Source organism: Ruditapes philippinarum, unplaced genomic scaffold (assembly GCF_026571515.1).
Source record: "Ruditapes philippinarum isolate M1 unplaced genomic scaffold, ASM2657151v2 ctg5794_1_1_1_1, whole genome shotgun sequence".
NCBI lineage: Eukaryota > Metazoa > Mollusca > Bivalvia > Venerida > Veneridae > Ruditapes > Ruditapes philippinarum.
This window is the reverse complement of record NW_026855013.1, coordinates 1-25,475: the sequence shown is the minus strand read 5'-3', so window position 1 is coordinate 25,475 and position 25,475 is coordinate 1. Positions and strand designations below refer to the sequence as shown.

The window sequence follows — 25,475 nt, the reverse complement described above, 5'->3', positions numbered from 1 at the left end:
TTGTTTAATAAATATTTTTTGTATGCAGAATTTTCTAAAATACTCAATGAAAATCTCAAAGGTTTATGTTCAGTGAAATCATGTGGCATTGTTTTGTAGGTAGAAATCAAACTATTTATTGGTGTTTTATTCCAGACATGTAACAGTCGGGCATTTCTTTGTTAATCATTTTTAGCTCACCTGTCACAAAGTGACAGGGTGAGCTTTTGTGATCGCTTTTCGTCTGGCGTCCGTCCGGCGTCCGTCGTCCGTAAACTTTTACTTTAAATGACATCTCCTCATAAACCACTCAGCCAATTTCATCCAAACTTCACAGGCATGTTCACTTGGTGGTCACCTTTGAAAATTGTTCAAAGAATTTAAATCCATGCAGAACTCTGGTTGCCATGGCAACCAAAAGAAAAAAACTTTAAATATCTTCTTCTAAAAAACCCAAAGAGCTAGAGCTTAGATATTTGGCATGAAACATCTTCTAGTGAGTGTCTACCAAGTTTGTTCAAATAAAAGCCCTGGGGTCAAAATTGGCCCCGCCCCAGGGGGTCATTGATTTTCCCTATATGCATATAGTAAAAACTTAAAAAATCTTTTTTTAACGAACCCAAAGAGCTACAGCTAAGATATTTAGCATGAAACATCTTCTAATTGGTGTCTATGAAGTTTGTTCAAATAAAAGCCCTGGGGTCAAAATTGGCCCCGCCCCAGGGGGTCATTGACTTTCCCTATATACCTATAGTGAAAACTTAAAAAATCTTCTTTTAAAGAACCCAAAGAGCTAGAACTAAGATATTTATCATGAAACATGTTCTAATGGATGTCTACCAAGTTTGTTCAAATAAGAGCCCTGGGGTCAAAATTGGCCCCGCCCCAGGGGTCATTCATTTTCCTTATATGTGTATAGCAAAAACTTTAAAAATCTTCTTTGAAAAAACCCGAATAGCTTGAGTTTAGATATTAAGCATGAAACATCTTCTAGTGAGTGTCTACAAAGTTTGTTCAAATAAAAGTCCTGGGGTCAAAATTGGCCCCACCCCGGGGGGTCATTCATTTTCCTTATATGTGTATAGCAAAAACTTTAAAAATCTTCTTTGAAAAAACCCGAATAGCTAGAGTTTAGATATTAAGCATGAAACATTTTCTAGTAAGTGTCTACAGATTGTTCAAATAAAAGCCCTGGGGTCAAAACTGGCCCTGCCCAGGTGTGTCATTGTTTTTAACTATATGTGTAAAGAAAAAACTTTAAAAAATCTTCTTTTAAACAACCCAACAAGCTAGACCTTAGATGTTTAGCATGAAACATCTTCTAATGGGTGTCTACCAAGTTTGTTCAAATAAAAGCCCTGGTGTTTAAACTGGCCCCGCTCCGGGGGCCTATATACAGGTGAGCGACTTCAGGGCCATCATGGCCCTCTTGTTTAACATGTGATGTGGACATGATTAAAGAGATTTTCACTAGTCTAGTAAAATTTAGAAGAACTGAGGATACAAGTTTCAGATTGAGAACCTCTTGCAGTGACCCCTGTAAAACTAGTGATGTACTGTTGGTTTAATATATAGCTTAGATTTAATATATAAGTACAAATGATGAATACCTACAAAAAAAGTTTGAAAAATCTAAAATAATATGACCGATTCTTACATGTAGGTCGATATTCATTTGTTGAAAGATTTCATACAGTTGTTGTGCACATTGAAAATGAAAGCATTTTACATTTTCTTCACATGTGGAAAAGTGAAAAATTGTTATTGTAATGTAATTTACTGTATATTGTACTTTACAAAATACACAAGTTTTTGTGTGCATTGATAAATATAGTTCAGTTTCTTATATTATTATGTGTGTTTACCACATATTGAAGTAAGTAAAAAAAACAACAGTTTATTTTGTTCTCACTTTTCATTTTAGGTTATTCAGTGTCTTAATATTGTGATATTTAGAATTATATGGTGTAAATTTTAGGGACATTTGATCTGTGAATATAATTCTATTTACAAATTATCATTTGCAATATTACTCTGTAAAAACATTAATGTGGCTCACTTTGAAAAAAATGTCTGCAGGGGGGAACTAGACTGTAGGGGTAAAAATATGACAGTAGGGGGGCTTTGACTATAGATATGAACAATTGACTCTAGGGGGTACTCAAGTATAGGGGTGAAAATATGACTGTAGTAAGAATTTGACTGTGTGTTTGGGGTATGATTGTAAGGGTGAAAGTATGGCTGTAAGGAGAATTTTACTGTAGGGGTGGAAAAAAATACTTAAGCGGGAATGCAACTGTAGAGGGGGTGGCTTGACTGTAGGGAAAAATATGACTGCAGGGGTGATAGTATGCCTGTAAGGAAAATTTGGCTGTAAAGAATTGAAAATATAACTGTATAGGGAACTGTGGAAAGATTGGTTCTTGTATGGTACTTTCGACAGAAAAAGTAAAATATTTACCCTTAAGTTAGCTTGCTGACAGCAAAATATTTTACCCATGCTACCAGTGCAGACCAAAATCAGTTGGCATATATATGTGCTATCTGGGCTGCATTGTTTGCTGTTTAGGTAATACATGTTATTATTTTCCCCTACAAATGATCAATGGTTTAGTCCATATTGTAAGATAGACAAGTCCATTTTAAATATTTAGCGTGGTAAGGGTTATTGAATGACAATAAAATTCTATCTATTAGATATAAATATATATGATATTATACTAGTTAATAGGGAAGTAGATACATTATATAAGCATTAAAACTGTATAGTATAAATTTGTTGAGGGAAATGCTAGTAGTTTATGAAATACATTTGTAAAATGTCTTGTTCACTTACTTGCAATAACTGGGATCCGTCACATCAAAATAAACCATCTTGTATTAATAGCTTTATCTCTGGAATATGTATTTACTATTTACTAAAGTATGAGGTCTACTCAGATGCATGTCTGTGCCTGGTGGGATGCTAGGAGTGACTATAGGTGGGGTAGTTCCCCCACCAGTCGACGCTGGATAGTGGGAATTATGACATGTGGAATTAAAAACTAATCTCTCTGCAGAAGATAATATCAACATGGTCAGTTTTGGCGTGACGAGTCTCAAAAATAAGAAATATATATGTATGTATATTGTATTATAGAGAGAAATAAAGATGAGAGATATGGCTGTAATATATGTGATATGACATAATAAATTGTTACACACTGTGATATAACAAGATAATGACTTTGTTCTTTTTTATTCAAGATAAAAATGGTTGAATTTTTTCATGTGTCCTGTGTGTTTTATGTATTCTGTGAGATTTCCATGAGCCCTCATAATTTCTTGTGAACCCTTGAGATTTCTTGTAAGATCTCATAATTTCTTCTTGTGAGTCCTCGTGATTTATAGTTTGAATTCATGAGTTTTTGTGAACATTCATGAACGTTCATGATTTCTGGTGAGCACTCGTGATTTTCATGAACCTTCATAATTTTTGGTGAGCCCTCATAATTTCTATGAAACTTCGTGACTTCTTGTGAGCACTCCTGATTTCCATGCTCTGGAGAAAATCCTATAATAATTCACGTACAAAATGGGCCATTATGGCTGATTAAAGTTGCTATTTTTATAAAGCTTATGTCATGGATTTTGATCCCGGTATTTTACCCTTATTACGTAAAATGTTTTATGTTGAATTATAAACAAATACTAGTAGAAACAAAACACTTTATAACCAACAAATGGGCAACTGTATTTTAAATAGAATATTACTGAGTTCTTTATAACTTTTACTAAGTTCTTTACAACTTTTGTGCGCAAAAATAAACAAAATTATTTTGTTCAAGAAAATAGATGTATTTCATTATTACATATCACTTTGTCACATTATTTGATTTTCCCTTTCGATATAGTTTTCGGTACAAAAAAAAAGTACTCTACTTTGAAGTTTTCTTGTTTTAACAGTTTTCACGTGATTATTTGATTAACAATCATTCAATTGAAGACCTAATATTTGTTTGTTTCAGTTTTCATGATTGCTTAACCAGAAATAATTATTTACGTAAATTTGGCCATTAAAATATCAATTAATTTTGATTTGTTTGTTAGCACCTCGCTTATTAAAAGAAATACCTATTAGTTTAATCCTGAAGAAAAAAGAAAGGTAAAACGGCTCTATCAAAAATTATTAGTATATGGTTATTTGTATATTTTGATGATGATGAAAATGATTAATTTGATGATTATAATTATGATAAACAAATTCGCTTGGCTGCTCTGTTATACATGCATCAATTCTAATAAAATTAAAAAATACTAGAAAGTAGTTTGTTGGCACGTGTGATAATAATGTGTAAATACTATTGGTATTTGAAAACCAAACCATAATATATGTGTAAATACATAATGATTATTATTATTATATAATTTCTGGTGGCTTATGGGACCGGGCGCTATGCTTTACTTTCATGTATAAATCTATATGTATGCATACTTTATTTTGGTCTCATTCGTATACATTCATTTGTTATACATATATACAAATTCACATAAAACCTGCATACATACGATCATTTTTTTTAAGAATTTCAAGTGACATTATATCAATGATAAACATATTCAAGACCTATTTCATTAAGACAAGATTCAAATAGTTCAATTACAGTGTTTATAAACATAATATTAAAAGTTATGTAACCATTGCTATTTGAAAATTAAAAACTGCCCTAAAAAGATGATGTAAGAAAGTGAGAACTGTAAATCGGACCCGTGCGTACAAAAAAACATTGTAATATATGTTTTGTAATAGATGTGCACATGTCACGATAATACAATATTTACTTTATTGCTATCAACAAACCTATAAATATATCTAAACTATCTCTCCGTTGTATTTCATGTATTATTTTCTATAAATATGTATATAAATCATGTTTAATAAATAAATATTGAATAATGCACACTTTCTTTTATTGATTAATTCACTTTAAAAAAGGGAAAAAATTACCGGTTTGGATATTTTATAGAGACCAGCAGAACAGAACAGAACAGATCTCTTTATTTCTTTCCCAGGGTATATGGTAATACAACATGGGGATATACTATAAACAGATACAATATTATAAACAAACTTCCGATAGTACTTTATCAGCTGATGAATAGTGTTTTAATTCAAAATAGAATGAAGATTCAGTAACATTTATAGATAAAAATGTTAATTTTGGGGGAATCCTTCAATAAAGATTTAATATGCACATTATTCATCTGATGATATAGTTCTTATCTATATAAGTATTAAAAAAAATATAAAAAAAAAATACATAAATAAACTTTTTTTATTGACTTATCATGGAAAAGAGACCTTAATATTAATGTGTTCAAATCATTACTATGTTAAAACAAGAAAAAAAGAAAAGAAAAAAGAAATGACCAATAGCACACTTGAGTGTTTTCATTAACATTTTTTAAGCTAGTTATCCTTTGAAAAAACATCAAAAAACATTTCAATGTACAGTAATACATAAACACATATTAAATAATATCCTATACATCAGACAAAATTTTTCATATGATCAGCATGCTATATAATATTTAGGACGGGATGTTCACTGCCTGTCTCAGAGTTGCCAGCCCGCGTTGCTCAATCGGTTAGAATCTCGACATTGTGGATTCGATTCCGGGGCGACCAACTAAAATGTCTAATGAGTACTTCGGATGATACTTTAAATCGAGGTCACATGTATAATTGCTTTACACTTGGCGTGAGAAGCTTCTGTTTCTGTATCTTGCATTATCCTCAAAAATCTTTAAAAAAATGACCAATACTCTTATGGAGGACTCGCCCTTAGGGTAACCGATGGCGAGAATAGGTAAACACAAATACACACAAATCTCAGAGTGTGCATCGTCGGACGCCCGGGAATGAAACGCATACGTAAGCACGTGTCATCTAAGATGCAGGTACTGTATGATCATAGGCGTTCGGCTAATTTGTCTTGCCATTAATTGCCAATTTATCTTGAAATAATCTCCTATTGATCATCAAGAATAAAAGAAATATACATAAAATAGTTATTATATACATAGAATATAAAATATATATTATAAACATAAGATATACATTATATGCGTAAAATATATATTAAATGTAGTAAACGGGTGCTGGATTGGTGATCCGAGGGGAGATTATTGTATGATAATTTGGTCATTTTGGCAAGACAAACTGACAGCAGGCTGTTAGTATGAAAGCTTCATTTCCACGTGACCTTGTACTAGAACTTGACAGTTTTGAGAAAATATGTAAAAATGGCTTTTGACACTTTCTTCAACACGTATCAATCTATAGATCCAAGACAATTTTAATTAGTTTTCCAGCAGGATTTTTTTAACATTTATATTTCTATGTCCATAATTGTGGTATGTAATAGAAACTGCCAAGAATAATGCTTGATGTCATGATAAAAAATGAACGCGTTGAATATACGTGAAAAAATATCCATGCACTAAACAATCCCACAAAATATCTAAACTACTTAAGAACCACACAACATAAAATCGTCAAGCTGAAACGATCAAAATGGTATCTTTTATGAAAAAAGAACGCTTTTATTTTTTACGTATACATCAAGTTTCCTTTGACCAATTTATTCTGTTTCAACCGGAATACACCTAAAAATTAAAAGATCTAATAATTATCACATTTTGCTGAAGGGCTCTCACTTGCATAATAAGTAAACAAATAGCAAGAATGCAATTTTCAATGATATTCAATTCTTTTCAATTTTCAATGGCACTTTTTTGTGAGAAATTTAATTCTGAACTAGTGCAAACATTTTAAAAGTTTCAAGGACCATTGAAGGCCCCGCAGAGCGCTAAAAAGGTCGCGAATATGTTTAGTTCGAATCAAATGCTGTTGTAGTTTCTCTTTCTCATATAAATCAATTACTTTTTTTTTTGTTTAATTTTATCCCGAATAGAGGGCAGCAAAATAGTCTTCGTCGCGGAATAAACGGCTTAACTTGAAAAACAAAATTGATCGTTTATACATTTTGAAAATTAATCCCAAAAGTTCAAGTAAAGACTAAGTGTAAAGGGCAAATGAGTCAAATATTAAAGGGTTTTACTTTAGTTAATTCAATGCACGTGTAATTGCACGTGCAGGAATGTTTAAACCTTAACGCTAGAGAAATATGTCTCAATGCGACTTTCTGATTTAACAAGGCATTTTCTTATTCATATTAATTTAGTTGATTTAAAAAAATAAATACATTTGTATATTGACCTAATTTCACAATGTGCCATTAGTTTTTATGTATAAGTCATAAAATTTAATATAGTTAAATGTCGTCTGAAATCGGGCTGAACGAAAGAACTAGCATCACAACCCATTTGGTTGGGGAAAAAACATTTTTTTTTTTTTTTTTTTTTTTGGGGGGGGGGGGGGTGTTGTTGTTTTTTTTTGTTTTTTTTTAACTTTTTGTCTTTTTACCATTTTATTGTTCAAGTCAAATTCCCCGCTATTCCATGAAAATTTGGGCGCCGGGTTTCAAATGACTACTGCATATGAATATATATATAAAGACGTTTATGAATTTATGTATGAGAAAAATGTATATAATCCGTAATGAATTAGTCAATTTTAACACCACCCATAAACCCCTGGGCAGTCCGAGTGATTTTACCTTCAACCTGTCCCCGCGATAAAAATCTATTCTATCAAACAGGTTTTTTTCTTAACGATATGGCGATGATAATTTCGACAAAGAATTTAAATTCTAGCAAGAATACAATATGCTTGTATTGGTTTACCATTTGATGTATGTCTTTACCAATAACTTGTGATCAAATTCTCACTTCGTCCCCCCCCCCCCCCCCACCAGGAACAATCATAATCAGTTTATTGGCGTTTTTTAAAATTCGAATAAGATTAAGAATCAAACGATATATCTTTTTCAATTTAATTCTTGGTTATGTACTATATTACTGTGTCTCGCATATTTTTCAGTTTTAGGTAAAAATGTAAAATTTTCAAATTTTATGAGATTTTGTAGGCTTTCAGACCCCATTGGCTCCTTCAAGGGTATAGAATACATTAAGAGGGAGAAAAAAAATGAATTAATTATTTGGTTACTTGTCAGTGCAAACCACTCCATTTGTGTACTAATTAATTAATTATAATATAGAACATGGCTTTTGGGGGACCTCTAATTTCTTGGATAAAGGGTATATCGATTCAAATAATGTATACTTAATTAAAAAGGAAAACATGGTTTCAAATTCATCCCCATGATCTTGAAAAAAAATCAAGCAAATTGATTACTTACTAGTTATCAATTATTATCTAATTAACTATTAGATATAGAGACCGCAAACGTAAGTGTAACAAAGTCGGCGAACATCAAACAAGAAATTAATTAAGCCTTTCTAAATACCAATCAAAGAACACCTCTTGAGTGAATACGGACTTCAAACTTTCTTTTTTTACAAATTGGTATAATTGTCAGTTTGTATCAGCGGAACCTTTCAAAATCAATTATCTAATAATTATATGTTTGCATGTACTTACGCAGCTTCCAATTGGTTTATTTGAACGCTCCGCCCACCTTTCAATCCAATGAAATTTAAGAATAGGATATTTGAAGGTTTCATAATTTAAGTTAAATAGGCATTGAAAAAAAATATTTTGACATTATTTAAAAATTAAACGTATTCATATTTTGACAAACCTGGTGTAAGCTTTCAATTATTTGTGACGAAAACTGCTGTTGCGAACTTTAAATATAAGTTTGAGTTACTGTTTTACTGCGAACTGTACTAAAATACATAAGAATATATTTCATTTTCGTCGAACTTTGTGTGAAACCCGTGAATTTCGTGCAATAGAAGCACAATGTGGCAGCAACGTGCGAGCTTTGAACAGGCTAACGTATTGGACGTTACTATACAGTGTCAATTTAACGTTGCCACAAAAAACGTCAGGGAATATTCGACGATGTACACAACACCGCATGCCCAGCAGACGCCACCAAACGCTTATCCTGCCACGTGCGTGAGGAGAGCATATACTTCTGGACCTATGAGTCAGTGTCGTATGGATAATATTACACCTACAAAACCAAATTATCAGTGTGAATACCAGGCACAACAACGTTACTTTGGTGATTCTGTGCCGTTTGAAAATTCATGTGGATCATTAAATGAACAAGGGTTACCTAGTGCGTATTCTACGCCAATTGGATTTAACAATAGTGCACCCGGATATTACTCTTCATGCATGAACGATTCTGGTTACGGTAGTCCGCTCGTGCAACTTGGTCACGAAAAAAACTCTGCGTTTACGCCATGTGTTGAACTTTCGAGACAAAGTGAGTCGGGTTCACCTGTGTTTGAAAATGTTAAACATTCTTCTGTTCATACACACGCGTTTCAGAGTGACACAAATTCACCCGTGCAGCAGTTAAATCCCGTGGAGGAAACGTGTGAAATGAAAATAGCAATGCGCGAAAGAGATGTTATGCAACGCTTATTCTCTCTCAGAAACATTGACAGTAAAGCGGCTGATGACATTGAGCAGTATTATCAGTCGCAGACGACAATGATAGATCTGGAACGCCACAACGTGTTGTGTCAGATGGCCTACGACAAAGGTAGCTCGGACTCTATCCACAAATATTACAATCTAAAACTCTTGTCCCTTCTTGAATGTGTTGAGGGAAAACTATCCGCGTGTGAATCCAAAAAGTGTAAAGGATCTAAGTGTAAAATAAACAGTGACAGAAAATCTCGTCTGCTTCCAAAACACGCGGTAAAAGTGATGCAATCTTGGTACGATGAGAACTTGGAAAATCCCTACCCTTCAAGGGAAGTAACTCTGTCTATGGCTTCTGAAGGGGGAGTAAGTGTTGAACAGATTAGAAAGTGGTTCGCCAACAAACGCAATAGGTCTAGGAACAATAAACTAAAAGCGTGTGACATGGATTCGCATTAAATGGACAATGCCCCCCTACACCCCTTTTTCCCTAACCCTGAAAAAAAAACTAAGAGAGAAAAATAGTGCAGTGTAATAAACTTGGATTATAAAAGTGTTTTTGATTATATTTTTAAAGAATTTTGAAAAGTGATTCAATGTAACGTGTTACAGATTATGTTAAACTTTAATATATCTTTTTATCACTCCAGGTATTACATGTATTTTTATTTTATTGATGGCTGATTTGATAAAAGAAATAAATTTAATGACATTTCAGTACAGAATTTGCACTTGTCATTTTAATTCATTTGATTAATTTTAACTTAAGTATTTGTTTAAGAATATCATATTTTTGTCTTGTCTCCTCAATCATCTTTTTCTATTATAACACTTTGATAATACCATTCTTATTGTAAAATTGTGCCAACAAGTTAATCTTTATTTATTTCGTTTTCGATAAAGGTTAGCCGTAGTTTTGGTGCTTAATTTTTAGAAAACTTGTATTAAATGGCTTAAAAAAATCATAAAAATGATTTTTTGATTTCTTTTTTTTATCCTAGATAAGTTAAACCTCTTTCAAATTCTTATATTTTGTATGATTTTTTTCTCGGATAATTTGTTCTTTTTTTCATATACATGTACGTTGTAAATTTATTTATTATCCTCTGCCTAAAGAAACTAAAGAAAATTAATTATCTAGATTTGAAATAAAGAAATGATAATATGATTTAAAGTTCATTTTCAAATAAGAAAAAGTTCATTTGTTAGTTATCATAGGTATTAATTTGGCATTTTTTTCGATAATTTTTCGTAGAGTCAAAAAATTAAATATTCTATTAAAGGTATAAAGCCAGTATTTTGTACACCCCTTGAAATTCTCTTTTTAACTTGAAAAGATTATTTCTGACAGGGAAGTGAATCTTTTTTAATATATACTTGTTAAATTTCCTTCCTTTATTTATTTATTTTATTTTTTTTAAAGATTTTTTTTTTAAATGAGTGTCTTACCATGCATTGTCACTTCTCAGCAGCCAGCTTCATTTGAAAACTTGTTAAAAATACCATTTGTGTGAATTCATGATAATAAGCTTTCACTTGATCTAAAAAAATATTATTGTTATTGTTATTGCATATTACTGTAAATAAAAGTTATCACTGAATTTTGTTGTTTTTGTTTTTACTTTGTTAATTTCTTAGACTAAAAGGTCGGTATCAATTAATATAACCCTTCTATATCATGACTTTGAATAGTTATTTAGTTTAAAGACCCATTATGCCTCAGAGACGCTATCATTTTTATTTCTCAACTATTTTTCTTTTGGTAACTTGTTACAGTTTCAGTTTATTTGCCATATAAATAAACTATCTTTTTCTTTCTTTGCTCTGTTGACAATTGGTATAATTATAGTATAAATGAACCCCCACCAAAAACCGGACCACACCCTATTCATAATCTAATAATGTGAAACATTTAGACTAAGGTACTGATTTGTTGTTTTCCTTCAGTAACCTAAATTTATAAAATTCTGACTACACTTATCAACAAAATAACGGTCATATTGTTAAGAAAAGTTATTTTTTGTGTTCTAAATAATTTGACATAAAAAAGAGCAAAATGTAAACAAAGTAGTATTTTGACTTCCATACACAATACTTATTCTCTATATTTGTACTTATTGCCAAATATAGAAACAGTTGAAAAAGATGGTTCTGGTAATTGGTCGGCAATGAATAACTTTTTGGAAACTATAAAAGTATGCCAAAATTTAAAAGGTTTTGAGAAATCAAATGAAAAGCATTTCTGAAACCTAATGGGCCTTTAAGCACTGCCGGTTAGTGGTTTCTGCGACTAGTGCAGACCAACTTCACCCTAGTCTCCAGATCATGATTTGCAATACTCGCTTTTCAGTTCCTACATATTGTGAACATTTCCCTAAAATTCCAAGTATATGCCAGATATATGCGAGATATTTAGCGTGGTAAGAAAATTAAATATTGAGAATAAATGAAAAAAAAAAAAGAAAAATATAAAAAAGATAAATAAAATAATAATTATAATAATAACAATAATAATAAAAACATGTATGTACCATTTATAAATTTGTTATAATCGGATATATTTTAAAGTAAGTTCCAAAGTTGAAAAAATGTAATTTGATAGAGAAATGAGCCGCGTCATGACAACCAACATAATGGGTTTGCGACCAACATGGATTCAGAACAGTCTGCCCCCGCTCAGTCTGATCAGGATCCATGTTGTAAGCTATCAGTTTCTCTACTTGTAAGCGAACAGCATGGATCCTGATCAGACTGCGCGGACGCGCAGGCTGGTCTGGATCCATGCTGATCGCAAACCCATTTTGTTGGTTTTGTCATGACGCGACTCAAATCATTATAAGCACAGTATTGAATTTTCTGTCATTTTCATTGTACACGCCAAATAGTGCAGTAACCAGTGATATTGCATGGTTATATTCAATTTCTAGACATTGGAAATGTGTTAATAATTAAGAATTAGTAAATATGGATAGCAATAGATTGAATAAAAGAGCGTATTAACATTTTAATACAATTAGTAATTACAGATGTTGAAGTTGGGATTTTAGAATTAAAACACAGCTTAGGAAGATGAATTTTGATGAATATGTGAATCATATAGATACATGTATTGACAAGAAAGCTTTTAATGATAAAGTTCATATACTTACGATGATAATGTATGATAACTGTGAATTTAATGGATTATATAAGATGGTAATAAGTGAGAAAATTAAGTTAAAAAAAGTTTATGGAATATGTAGTTTAGTAATAAAAAGAAGAGTGTGATTGGTTAAATTAAAGCTTTGGAAGAAAAATATACGGTAATAATAACATGTCTTGTTACACAAATCACCATATTGTGTAAATGTTTACCTGGTCTTTTAGATATTTGTCTCAGCCAGAGTTCAATCTCGTGCATTTGATTGGCACCTGTAAGAGTCAGATGCCATTTGGCCAATGAAATTCACGCTTTTGTTCGATCTATAACCAAAATTGGCAACTCATATTCTTATAATAATAGCGGCGGTAGATATAAATTTTTGTGGACCAATGCCGATCCCAATATGCTACCGTAATTCTCTACTTGGCCTGATTATAGACACTTTTTTTCTCAGCTCAAACTCAGATCTCGTGCATTTGATTGGTCAGAAACCGCGACAGAGCATGTCCATTGGCCAATGAAAATCACGAGATTCGATCTATAACTTCAAACCATTGGCTACTCCTGTACTTAAATGAAACTAAATGAGCAAGTATGTGATATACACATGTAATTATAAAGGGGCCAAGTTTGCAAGTTCATATTTCATATTGCTCTTCATCATACTGACACTTCATTAATCATACTTTAAGGCATGCATACAAGGTTTTTTTTACCCTCCCCCCACCCACTAAAATAAATGAATAATAAATAAATATAAATGAATGAATGAATTGTGACCACCCTTAAAGATATATATTAAGCCTTCAAAAATAAGTTTAGTTACATACGGTATCTAACTATTTTTCTAACAATCATTGGCTTGTCATGTCAAAACTTGATTTGCTTGCAACAAATTGGCTGACTGTTTCAATGTCAAAATAAAACCAGCCTTTATCACTTGTTATCAGTAGAAAACTCTTATTGTAAAAATTCTCATTGACTAGGGTTTGAACCTCAGACCTCTCGATTGCTAGGCAGACACTCGGCAACGTTGCTAAAGTTTGCCCAACATTAATGCTGTTGGAAGTGGCCGATACCTTTAAATACTACACTTCTCTGCACTTTATTTGAAAGGGAAATGTACACAGTGCAGCCATTAATACTAATGAATAACTATAATAACTGTATAAATTGTTCAGCTTCCAGCAGAGTATAGCTCCTGCCTATAGTACATGTTCATGCAGTTTACTTTTCCATAGGAAAGGTCCTGATTTTTTTCTACCTTTTCTGTCTGTAGATAATTCTTCATCCCATCAAATGACAAACTATATGACCATTATGTATTTTAAACCCTTACCACTTTTCAACTGTAAACCTGAACAACTTCAAGGCACCGACCAGGGTTTCAACTTCTGACCTCTTGACATCAAGCGATACACTTAGCTGTGTGGCTTATCTAGGGATGACCAAACTTAGAACTATCCCTTTTATCACACACTGTTATCTGCTAACATTTTTTCATCACTTAAAATGTGATAATTATTTACCTAATTTGGGATAAATACTACCTAAATTGGGACAAATATTTTACCTAAATTAAGATAATTTATGTTTTCAATTTAGATGACTGTTTGTCTTAAGTGGGATAAATTTAGGACAAAATGTTGTCAGTTGACACAAAAATAATATAATACAATACATGTAATAACAGTATTAATTTATTTTCAAAAAATATATCTATGACATTTAACTCAATTATTTTATTATAATAATATACAAAATGTATTTTGGTGTACTTATATACAATACGTGCATGAAATAAATTTATTAACATAACATATAAATTTAAACAAGAAATGTCTGCAAGATGGCACATTACTATTATTAATACTATTATTGTACTATTCTTTCCTAGGAATGGGCACAATCACCATAGACAAGTATCCCATATTTTAAAGCAAATATCTTGAGAAAGTTCGGCAAAAGGTAAGGTGGTACAAAAAGGAATCTAACATTCAATAATTGCAATAATAAACAAAAGGTGCATACAGAATAACCGACTGTCAACATTATTATCCCACATATAAAACACATGCCTTTCTATGGCCTTTTAAAACCTTTTTGCTTATATTTAATTACAAGGTATTTACCTAGGATATTTCTAAGACTTAAAACAATTTACTATAGAAGACTGATGTTGATTTTTTAAAGTTATGTATATTGAATGTATAACAAAGTACACTTTATGGAAGAGAAAGTTAAGATAAAATCACAATTATGATAACAAGGGCTGCCTGCAAGACAGAGCGCTTAACTTTTCTCTAAGCACAACAGCAAGAAAAGGGGCATAACTTTGTAATTAGGTTAACTCAAGAGTTATGGGACCTGTCCCCATCATGTAAGATAATCATAGGGAACAAGTGCATTAAGGTTTGACCTATTCCTTTCAGTAGTTTTGGAGATACCAAATTGCTCGCAAAAACTTATCCTACGTGTGACAGTGACGGCAATGCCGGAGTGACTGACAGGTATACAAATGCACCAAAATATTGACAACTATTAAAGTGACAGTGGATTGGTCTACAATGGGCACAATTTTCGATAGTAATTCAAATATTGATAAGAATAATTGAAATATATCATTTGGATATTCAAACAAAATATTTCTTAAAAAAAAAGGTTGATATTACATCTGCGTTATTTAGTATGAATATTTATATGATGAATTACATTTTATACTAGAACAATTAAAAACAATTCAAAAAATAATAAATGTTTAAATAAAGAAAACCTTTACAATCAACATTACACTAAATAAACAATTTATTTTAATTAATTACACATGTACATATTATAGAGTCGCGTCACAACAAAACCAACATAGTGCGTTTGCGACCAGCATGGATCCAGACCAGTGCAGTCTGATCAGGATCCATGCTGTTCGTAATTAGTTTCTATACTTGTAATAGGGTTGGTAAGCGAACAGCATGGATCCTGATCAGACTGCGCGAATGCGCAGTCTGGTCTGGATCCATGCTGGTTGCAAACCAACTATGTTGGTTTTGTCATGACGCAGCTCAGATATTTTTCACCTCAGTCTTGCACAAAAATGACAAAAAGTTAAGAAATCAAGAAACAATCAATTTAACAAAACGGACATTAACACAAATAATTTTAAAACTTAGTTCAAACCCAAAATTTCATTAACATGTAATTTAGATATCCTTTTGACAGTAATTCTCTTATTAATTTAAACCTTTCGAGTATTAAAAATCTTACCAACTTGCTTTGATTTTAAATCATGTGAACAGTTTATTCCCTTAATATAAGGGTATTGCACATTGATACGCTGTACAAATGGATTTTTTTCTGATCATCACTTGAATCACGAATTCACAAATCCAGAATTTATATCCCTTGTGAAAATGTTTACAAATCAAGAATCTTTGCATAAAATCTACTTGCCGTGAAGATTACTTATTCAAGATATATATTGAAATTTAACCAATTAAACTCAAATCCGATATTAATATAATAAACAGCTTTATTATTTGGTTGAATGAATATTACTGCAAATTTCACAATGATCTTATTGTAGATCAACTGTAAATACTGATAAATGTAGTAAATATTTATAATATTGCATCGTAACTTCAATGGATGGCCATGGATTAATGTTTGAATAACAGCCATATTTATTTGATACATGCTATGTAAATAAGGAATATACATGTTTATTACCCTTCCAGACTTTTTCCGCCTTTTTGATTGGATATTGATCACCCGAAAGAAATTGATATAACCGAGCCAGACGGGTAATATACACACTAAATTTCCCCGTTTGGTACCCAACGTTGTAAACAACATGCGCGGAGATGATGCGCGTACGGTTTGATTTTACGCTTTAAAAGCACTTTTTAACTGTCAAATGATAAATATTTACCAAAGTAGAGTTATGATACATATAACCATCAGTATCGAAAACAAATATGACCTTGTGAAAGCTTGATATTAATTACAAAAAAAGTGCGTTCAATAGACTACTCCTTTTCTCTTGTTTACTTTTGTAAGGTACGGGAAAAATACGTCATGTATTTATGTGACGTCATGTTGTGACGAAGAGGTATCCTAAAGGGAATCTTATTTCGACGTTTCATTTGAAACAGCAATTTTAAAAAATCGTCTAAACTCGGCAGGGAGAGGGTAATAAAATTATTATTTTGGTTTTGGAGTGATATATGTGGATATATTACCTGCCAAGATAAAATATCACCCTCGCCTAACGGCTCGGGTGATATAAAATCTTAACAGGTAATATATCCACATATATCACTCCAAAACCAAAATAACATATAATATGATTAACTAGTGTCCAGCTTAAGTTTTCCATTTCAATGTCTTTCTAACTCTCAATTCTGAATTTAGATTTTGGAAAAATGAAATTTTCTAAAGGTAATATGAGCCACTTCACAACAAAACCAACATAGTGCGTTTGCAACCAGCATGGATCCAGACCAGCCTGCGCATCCACGTGGTCTGATAAGGATCCATGCTGTTCGCTTACCAACTCTATTACAAGTGGAGAAACTGATAGCGAACAGCATGGATCCAGATCAGACTGCACGGATGCGCAAGCTGGTCTGGATCCATGCTGGTCGCAACCGCATTATGTTGGTTTTGTCATGACACGGCTCATATATTTTTGAGATTTGAATAAACTGGTGAAACTTGTCAAAAGAAGCTTTACCATATCTACAGTATATCAGCCTACCACTTTTTTAACATGGGTTGTGGCACACTGATATATATCAGTCTACTTTCTTATTAACATAGTAAGACGCATGGATATATGTAAGTTTACTACCTAACTAACATGGTATGAAACACTGATATATATCAGCTTGCTTTTATTTTTTTTTACCTGAATTACATTATTTGGCATACTGATATATATATCAGTTTACAAATCTTATTTACATAGTATGAACAGCATAGAGTTTACTACCTTAATTACATGGTATGGAACACTGATATATATCAGTCTACAGAAAACAATTTGTCTACTATCCCGATGATGAAGTGGAGTACTGAATGATGTATTCAGGATAACATTGGTTATTGTCAAATATAACAAAGATTTTAGGTTTATCTGGATTATCAACCGCTGAATGCGTTTCTCTTCCGCCAAAACCTTTTTCAGGCCTTCGCATCTTGTGCGTTCCTACGCACGAGCGTCCTACTAACACACGTGCAAGGAACATGAAACAATCAGTGTCACTAGAGTCATCTATATTCAACCCAGATCTTCTAATATTTCCAAATGTTGTGCCTCCATGACCAGAAGTGTTAAAACAACTTCCTCCAGAGAAACCACTTCCACTGTTTCCACTACTCGGTCCAAACATAAACCCACTTCCACTGCTTACGCTATTTTGTCCAAACGAGAAACCACTTCCACTGTTTCCACTACTTGATAAAAATGGAAAACCACTTCCACTGTTTCCATTATTTGTAGTACTAATAGAGTTTGGAGGAATCACTTTTACAAATAAATTAGCCCCTGAATTACCCTGTGCGAATTTGAGAAGATCTTTATTCACTTTGTGAAGTTTAGCTACATTTGAAGCAGCAATAGAACTGGGAACTGAAACTGTTTGTGCTGATGATGATGCTGTTGTAGAGACAGGATCAGTTGCTTTTCTTTTTGGTGTGCAGAAAATACAGTTAGAACATGATTTCTTTAAGGCTGAAGGATCAGTGGAAGTGTTAGAAGGCATGTTAAAATTCTGTTGCTGATTGCAATGCAAATTGGGATGAGGCAAAGAGTTTGTGCAGCCATTGCCGCCTGCAGGACAAGTGACTCCGCTTGCTCCAGTATTACACTTACACCCAGAGTTTGATACAGTCTTCGGTGAACTAAATTTGAAAAGGTGTTTACTAGAAACTGTGGCTGGGAGTGTTACAGAAGTAACAGGAGTCCATGTTGATGCAGGTCCAAATGAGAAGCCCGAGTTTCCCGTATGCGAAGCTCCTAGTTGTAAACCCAGCTGGTAAGCTGAATCCGCGGATCCAAATCCCGCGATATCCTTTGGAACTGACTTGCTTTGTCCGAAAGTGAAACCAGTGCTCGCTGCTGTGACAGGATTTCCTCCAAATGTAAAACCTGACTGTGAAGTACCAGTTGCTGAACCTCCAAATCTTAGAGGGGGTTTATATTGCGGGGGTGGTATTGTAGACATACCAAAAGGAAATCCTGACCCTGAAAACATACAATATTCATTTTATCAGTTTCTACAATTAACAAGAGGGCTATGATGGCACTGGTTTGCTCAACTGAGATTCATGCACACAAAAAAAACACATTGTGTGTCTCATTTTTTTCTCTCTCAATGCTGCATAGTTTTAACAATATTTGTTGATATCTGCTGGGAAATGCTTCATGACAAAATATGTAAACTCCTGGAAACGTGCTTTCATCAGACAAGAAGATTTTAAACACAACAAGTCTATGTAAACTTAGCAACCCCCAGGTTGGGACCATTTCAATCCAAGGGGTATAACTCACCTAACATTTGTAGAGGACCACAAGGTAATGCTACATGCCAAATATCTAAGCTCCAGGCATTGTAATTTCTGAATAGAAGATATTTTATACTCCTGTCGCCTACTTATGTATCAGACTGGAAACATGTACTAGTATATAACTTTTGTAAAGGACCATCTAAATCCCTTCCTGTAAAGATTGGTCAAATTCCATTAATTGCTTGAGGAAGAGAATTTATTTAAAGAAACTGAGGACAATAAAGAACAACGGTGGACAATAAAGAACGGCGGACAACTTATGACAGACACACTGCCATCACAAAAGTTCACTTTGTGCTCAGGCGACCTAACAAAAATAAGTTTGTTTGTTTGTTTCATTTTACGCCTTTTTCCAACAGTATTTCAGTCATATAGGCGGGTAGTTTCCTAACCATCGTTCCTGGAGAGTTACACCAGTACTAGACTACCTTCCTCCGCGCTAAACTACCAAAGCATCTCCCGGGGATCGAACCCACGCCAGAGAGGTAACTAGATTAGAAGTCATCGACTCTAACCCCTCGACCACGGAGGCGGCTAACAAAAATAAGAATTGTCTTTTTTCCCTGAATGATCAATATTACAACTTATGATGAAAGAGCAAAATGCTAACCTGTTGACACTGGGTCGCATTTGTTTAAAATTGTATATCAGTGGGTATATTTAAAATAAAAATGGTTGTCAGACATATTTTCAATCATAATTGTACCGAAACAGACTTTATTTTCTTTTGGATGTCAAATATCTATATACATTATCTTAGATTACACTCTCTGTTTATAATTACAATTGAAACCATGTAAACATCTTTCACTCTGTATTAACTACGAGGTTATTATAGATAATAGCAGAGGACGTTCCGATTGACAATCTAAGTAAATTAACGTACCTCCTATATTAGGTCTGCCTCGCCTGGATGAATTCCCTGATGAATATTGATGGGATAACCATGGACTCTTGGCAAAATATGTACCTGAAAATAAACAATACAAAAGTCTTTTGTTTTTCCATACACATTGCATATATTCATGTACATCTAAATTGAAAATAACTTTTGTAATGAAATATTAGGCAACCACAAATAAACATTTACGGAGAAAGAGTGGAAAAGGGTTATAGCATAAGACTCCTAATACAGATGTTGTGGGTTTGAAACCCACTTGTGGTGGACTTCCAATTAAACTCCACGCTGGTGCCATTTCTGGTCAGAACACCCAGGAAGCAGTCAACTAGTGGGTCTTAAACCGGCAATCAGTCCTTACTGGAAATTGAATGTTGGACTGTGACATGCTGATGTGAAAGCACATGTAATTAACCTGTTCACCAAATGTTTGGTACTGCCTTTTTTTGCATTCCCTATAATTCCACTGTAACTTATTAAGTGTTGATAACAGATCTATCCCACCTGTATAGAGTCTGGCCTGTCTGAACAATCATGTACAGTCTGGCCAGGCACAATAATGCTTGCAGTTATATTTAATATATCTGATACTCAAATCCCAAAAACTTCAAATGATCAGTCTGAAATTTGGTAAAATCAAGTCCTTTTAACTAATTCAGATACAAAGGGTCAATTCAGAAATTCTTCTTACTTTGTTTGTTCATTCTTAAACCTGTTCTCTTATTTTTCCACCTACCTTCTTTCCTGACAATCACAATTCATCACTCTTGTGAATACTGAACTAAATATGCTAAATTCAAATGAAATGTACCTATTATCAAACAAAGCCCCTAAACCAAATTCTTAAATCTTTAAATTATATGTATCTCTTATCTTATCTAGAAATTGTGCCATTTTTGCAAAAAATCCTCCAATCAAAATTTTCCTAACATTTACTACTCACCTTGTCCGTAAACTGTGCCATGTTTTCCACACAACCTCCAATCAAAACCTTCCTTACATATGGCTTCAATGACATCACTATGTGTTCCGTGAAACAATCTTATCTCATTGATAGTAAGTTCTCCCAGGTCTGACACCATGAGCCGTGACCTGAAAAATACAACAATCTATACAGATAGCGGTTTGGTGGGTGATGAATAAATATGACAGTGAGAAAAGTAAAAACATGATATTCTCACGTGTTTTGAAAATTTAAAGCTGTACCTTGTTTCAGGGAAATGACCAGCGGTGCAACAGACTCGAAACCAACAAGAACGTCAACACATTGTAAAACGTCACATTGTAAGATGTCACATGATAATTTTGACACCGAGCTCCATCTAGTAGTTAGGTGTAAGTGTCTTTTTAAATAATATAATAAAAAGAAAATTTGTTTATTTTAGAGTAAGATTGAAACATATTTCACCTCGTGAACACCAAAAGTTCATATTTCACTTGTTGCTGCCACTGCGAAAAAGACATGGATATACGGAAGTGTACGGAATTCCGTATATCATTAATATACGTGTAAGAATACGGGAAACTTGAAATACGGAGATGTACGGGACCGTATATTACATCAGTCCGTATATGACTAGTATACGAACTCCGTACACTCGTAATATACGGGAACTTTGATGTACGAAGTCCGTATTTTACTAATATACGGAATTTTTATAACAAGTCCGTATATTACTAAAATACGAAATTCCGTATTCGTGCAAATACGGATTCTGTATATAGAAATAGCGAATGAAAATTTACTTCTGAATAGCCTATTTCCTGTTAGAGTAAAGAAATAGTCTGATCATATATTTGTCAGACATTTGACAATTAACACAATGCAAAATTTCCTGGAGTTATTAACGCGTCAATTGCGTACAAATAATATCGTCAGTGCCAAGAAAACGTGTAGAGACATCCACCTGTAACATGCAGACGCGGTAAATTTTAGCTCAATACCGCTTGGTTTGCTTTTTAGCATACACCCGCAGATAAATAGCGAATACTTTACAATTGCGATTGACGATCTTAGATAGTCCACTAGTTTTGCATCTATGGTGAAAAATGTTATTTTGTAATTCTTCTTCATCATTATCAAAATTATAATATTTCTATAATGATAAGCCAAACATGAGAAAATGATAAAGTTGAAATTGTGATGTTCAAAACATGAATTAATTATAATAAAATCGTGGAACAAAAGAAAAAATTTCTGTGAAGTTGAAATCGTGAAAGTTAAAATAATTGTGAAATCATGAAGATGAAATCGGGATTGTCCACACAGCAATTAAATTTTACGTTGATATACATGTCCTATAAAAATAGGCTATACATAATATAATACATGTACTTGCATATGTAAAAAAACCCAACAATGATATTTCATTCATTCATTCATTCATTCATTCAGTCATTCATTCATTCATTCATTGAATCAATCAACCAATCATTCATTCATTTATTTATTTATTCATACATTCATTCATTACTCATTTATTCATATATTTATTTATTTATTTATTTATTTATTTCAGGAAACAAAGATTTACGTTTCTGTACACAAGTTTTGAATAGAAATCTTATGAAGTTCCGAATTCCCCAATTTTGATTTCTTTTCGGGCGGTCTCATTTATGACATAATATTGTGTAATAGCCACGTGCTGTATTGCCATAATTCGAAGACAATACTGATTAAGACGGACACGACGCGCGGACGACTCGTCCATACACGCAGTATGAAGTCTCTTCTCGGCGAAAAATCACAATAACGCGATGAAGAAGTTTTTGAGGTGCTGACCAAAGTAACATCGGATCTACGAGTTCATCTGAGTGATTGTGTCCTGTCCTAAAATCATATGACTCATATGACTGATGTTTTCTTGGATAGAAGAATCGAGTTAAATCCCTGCTGTTGGCTATAAAGAATTTTCTGAACGCGATGATGTCTCAATAGATGGCTGGTAATTCTCCCTCCCAGGTGAATACGGAGAAGCTTTTCTTCGTCCTTTGTTATTTGCCGGCTGCAATGTAATATTAATATCAAAACGTTTGATGTAATCCCCAGGAACTGGAAATGGTACTGATCCACTTGTCCAATAACTTGAAAGGCTGTGGCGTTGGGCAGTCAGAAAGATGTCCACTTGAACATAAGTTATATATAATAGTTTATATAAATCCTGTGATTCTTGAAAATAGACGCATCAATAACTTTATCACGAGCACTTCATTATAACAAGGTCTCAAATAATGCAATTAGTGAAAATAAAATAATCCCATCCTCGTCGCCAAAATGCTAAATGTCCGCTATATAACATATTACCGGACAAGCACATGGGTAGAAGAGAATAAAGCAACGCAGCCGCCTGTTACTAAATCTACTTTAATAATGATAATACATAGAAGGTGAGCCAGGTGAATTAGGCACGGGCTATCAGACTAGTAGGCTAATACTGCGACCAAACGAGTCAATATATATCAGTGGACCAACTTAATAAATAGTGCCTGTGTAAGGTGCACCGTATAAACATTTTGAGATTTAAAAACCTTAAAACTTAAATAGGAAAAGACCTGATAATGGCATCTAAATATTAATATTATAGCATATAAATTCAGGAAATTAGGACTCCATTTTTTGCAAATAATCTGTGTTGAGATTTCTGTATTCTGAAACCAAAATTGATCATGTCTTTAGTGATAACAAGTTCTCAGTTGATTGATACAGGAGTTAAACACAGATGTGATAGAAAGATGCCCATGGGAGGCTTGCTGACACTAAAATGACGGCGATTACCTATTAAACGCCCGTACAGAGTTAGAAAATCAAGTCTGGAAAAATTAAGTTTTGAATTGAATTGTTAAAAAAGAAAATGGGAATTAAATTTTATATTAGACCACCTTCAATGTCTCCCATCTTTTGAATCAAGGCTAGTCATGAACAAGACAAATATGCATTAAATTGTGACCATTGTAATGTATAACGGGGACTAAACTAAAATATGCAAATCCTACCAAAAATACAACTCCTACATAACAAGTCATGGAATAGTTAACTTGGTAAATTCAATTGACAAACCAACCATGTTAAAAAAAGTAGACATAACGCCAACCTTATTTATGTAATTTTAACAAACTCCCCTGCTTTGCTATTAATCATAGTTAAGTCAGTAAGCAAGCAATAAGGACTGCCATAGATGAAATATTTAAAGCTCCAAAGAACAGGTTAAACCGTATCTAAAAAGAGAAATACCTTTTGAGGAGTACAAAAATTATATGGAAAAATGTTTTTAAACACTGAGACTAGAAAAGTACCGTCCAAGTAGCATTTATACTTTGATGATGTTGATGACACTTACTGGGCATATAAAAAAATTTTTTAATGAAATTTTAGACGAACATGCACCTATAAAACAAAAATACCTAAAAAGTCTTCACCACCTTATATGAACTCTAAATACAAAAAAATAATCTACCAAACAAGACAGGCACATAACACATATCTGAAATATAAAACAAAAAATAATTGGGAAAAGTATAGAAAACTCAGGAACTTCAAAACAAAAATAAAACGTGAATCTATTACCACCTATTTCATGGAAAGATGTAGCGGGGGCCCAAAGTCTAAAGATTTCTGGCCAACAATCAAATATGATAAACAAGATCAACAAGGAAAGGCGGCGTTCAATGAACGCAACCCCCACATGACCCAGCAACAAGAACCAATGGCAAGGAGCCCAGGGGGACCCCAAACAAAAACAGGACAGGGCAAAGACAAAGCACGGACAGGTTAATCATTAAATGATAATTAATTTGTAACTGATTAGGAATTCAAAGAAAAAAAAAATAGGCCCACAAAGGGGAAGGGGGCAGAGACCGGGGGAGGGGTGGGTAAAGTAATCAAAGAAAATAAAAACTAGAGGCAATGGGGAAAATACTTACCGTAGACGAGAAAACACAAGGGACAACAAAGCAAAAGTGTCCACCAAAACAGTATGAAACAACAAATAAGACATAACATCTGAAGGAACACAGTGGGTGCGCCGCCTTAGGAAACGGGTCAGCAGCATAATAAGACTGCTGGGAGTTTAAACCGGTTAAATGGTGCAGCCAAACCTCGCTCTAAAAACCCCACCGATGTTCCTATAAAACGAAGACAGTGTAAATAATAATGAAGTCCCCGCCAAAATGATAATTCTAAACAGTTTCATGGTTACAAAAAGGTTAAATAAGTAAAACACTAAAAGTGATCATGGGAGAACATATAAAAGTAAACCCAATGACCATAACAAAAAGTAGCTCAATGTCCTAAAGGAAACAGAGCGAGACAAAGAAAATCACCTAACAAGGGCCCCGACGAAAGCAAAGCAGAAGACAACATTTAAAACAATTCAGTCCAAAAGGCT

At 33.2% G+C, this 25,475-nt stretch overlaps 2 protein-coding genes across 2 annotated transcripts; one reads left to right on the top strand and one right to left on the bottom strand.

The window, feature by feature from the left end:
- Window positions 1-8,526: 8,526 nt before the first annotated feature.
- On the top strand, window positions 8,527-10,373 carry LOC132741823 (uncharacterized). Its single transcript, XM_060730085.1, has one exon. The coding sequence runs from the start codon at window positions 8,849-8,851 to the stop codon at window positions 9,944-9,946; it is 1,098 nt and encodes a 365-aa protein (XP_060586068.1). The 5' UTR covers window positions 8,527-8,848; the 3' UTR covers window positions 9,947-10,373.
- Window positions 10,374-17,220: 6,847 nt separating this feature from the next.
- Window positions 17,221-21,163, bottom strand: LOC132741825 (uncharacterized; the record flags this gene model as incomplete). Its single annotated transcript, XM_060730086.1, is given in 3 exon segments — window positions 17,221-18,870; window positions 20,080-20,163; window positions 21,035-21,163. Coding segments are annotated over 3 exon segments (1,409 nt in total), but the record flags the coding sequence as incomplete, so codon positions are not given.
- Between the last annotated feature and the right edge of the window lie 4,312 nt (window positions 21,164-25,475).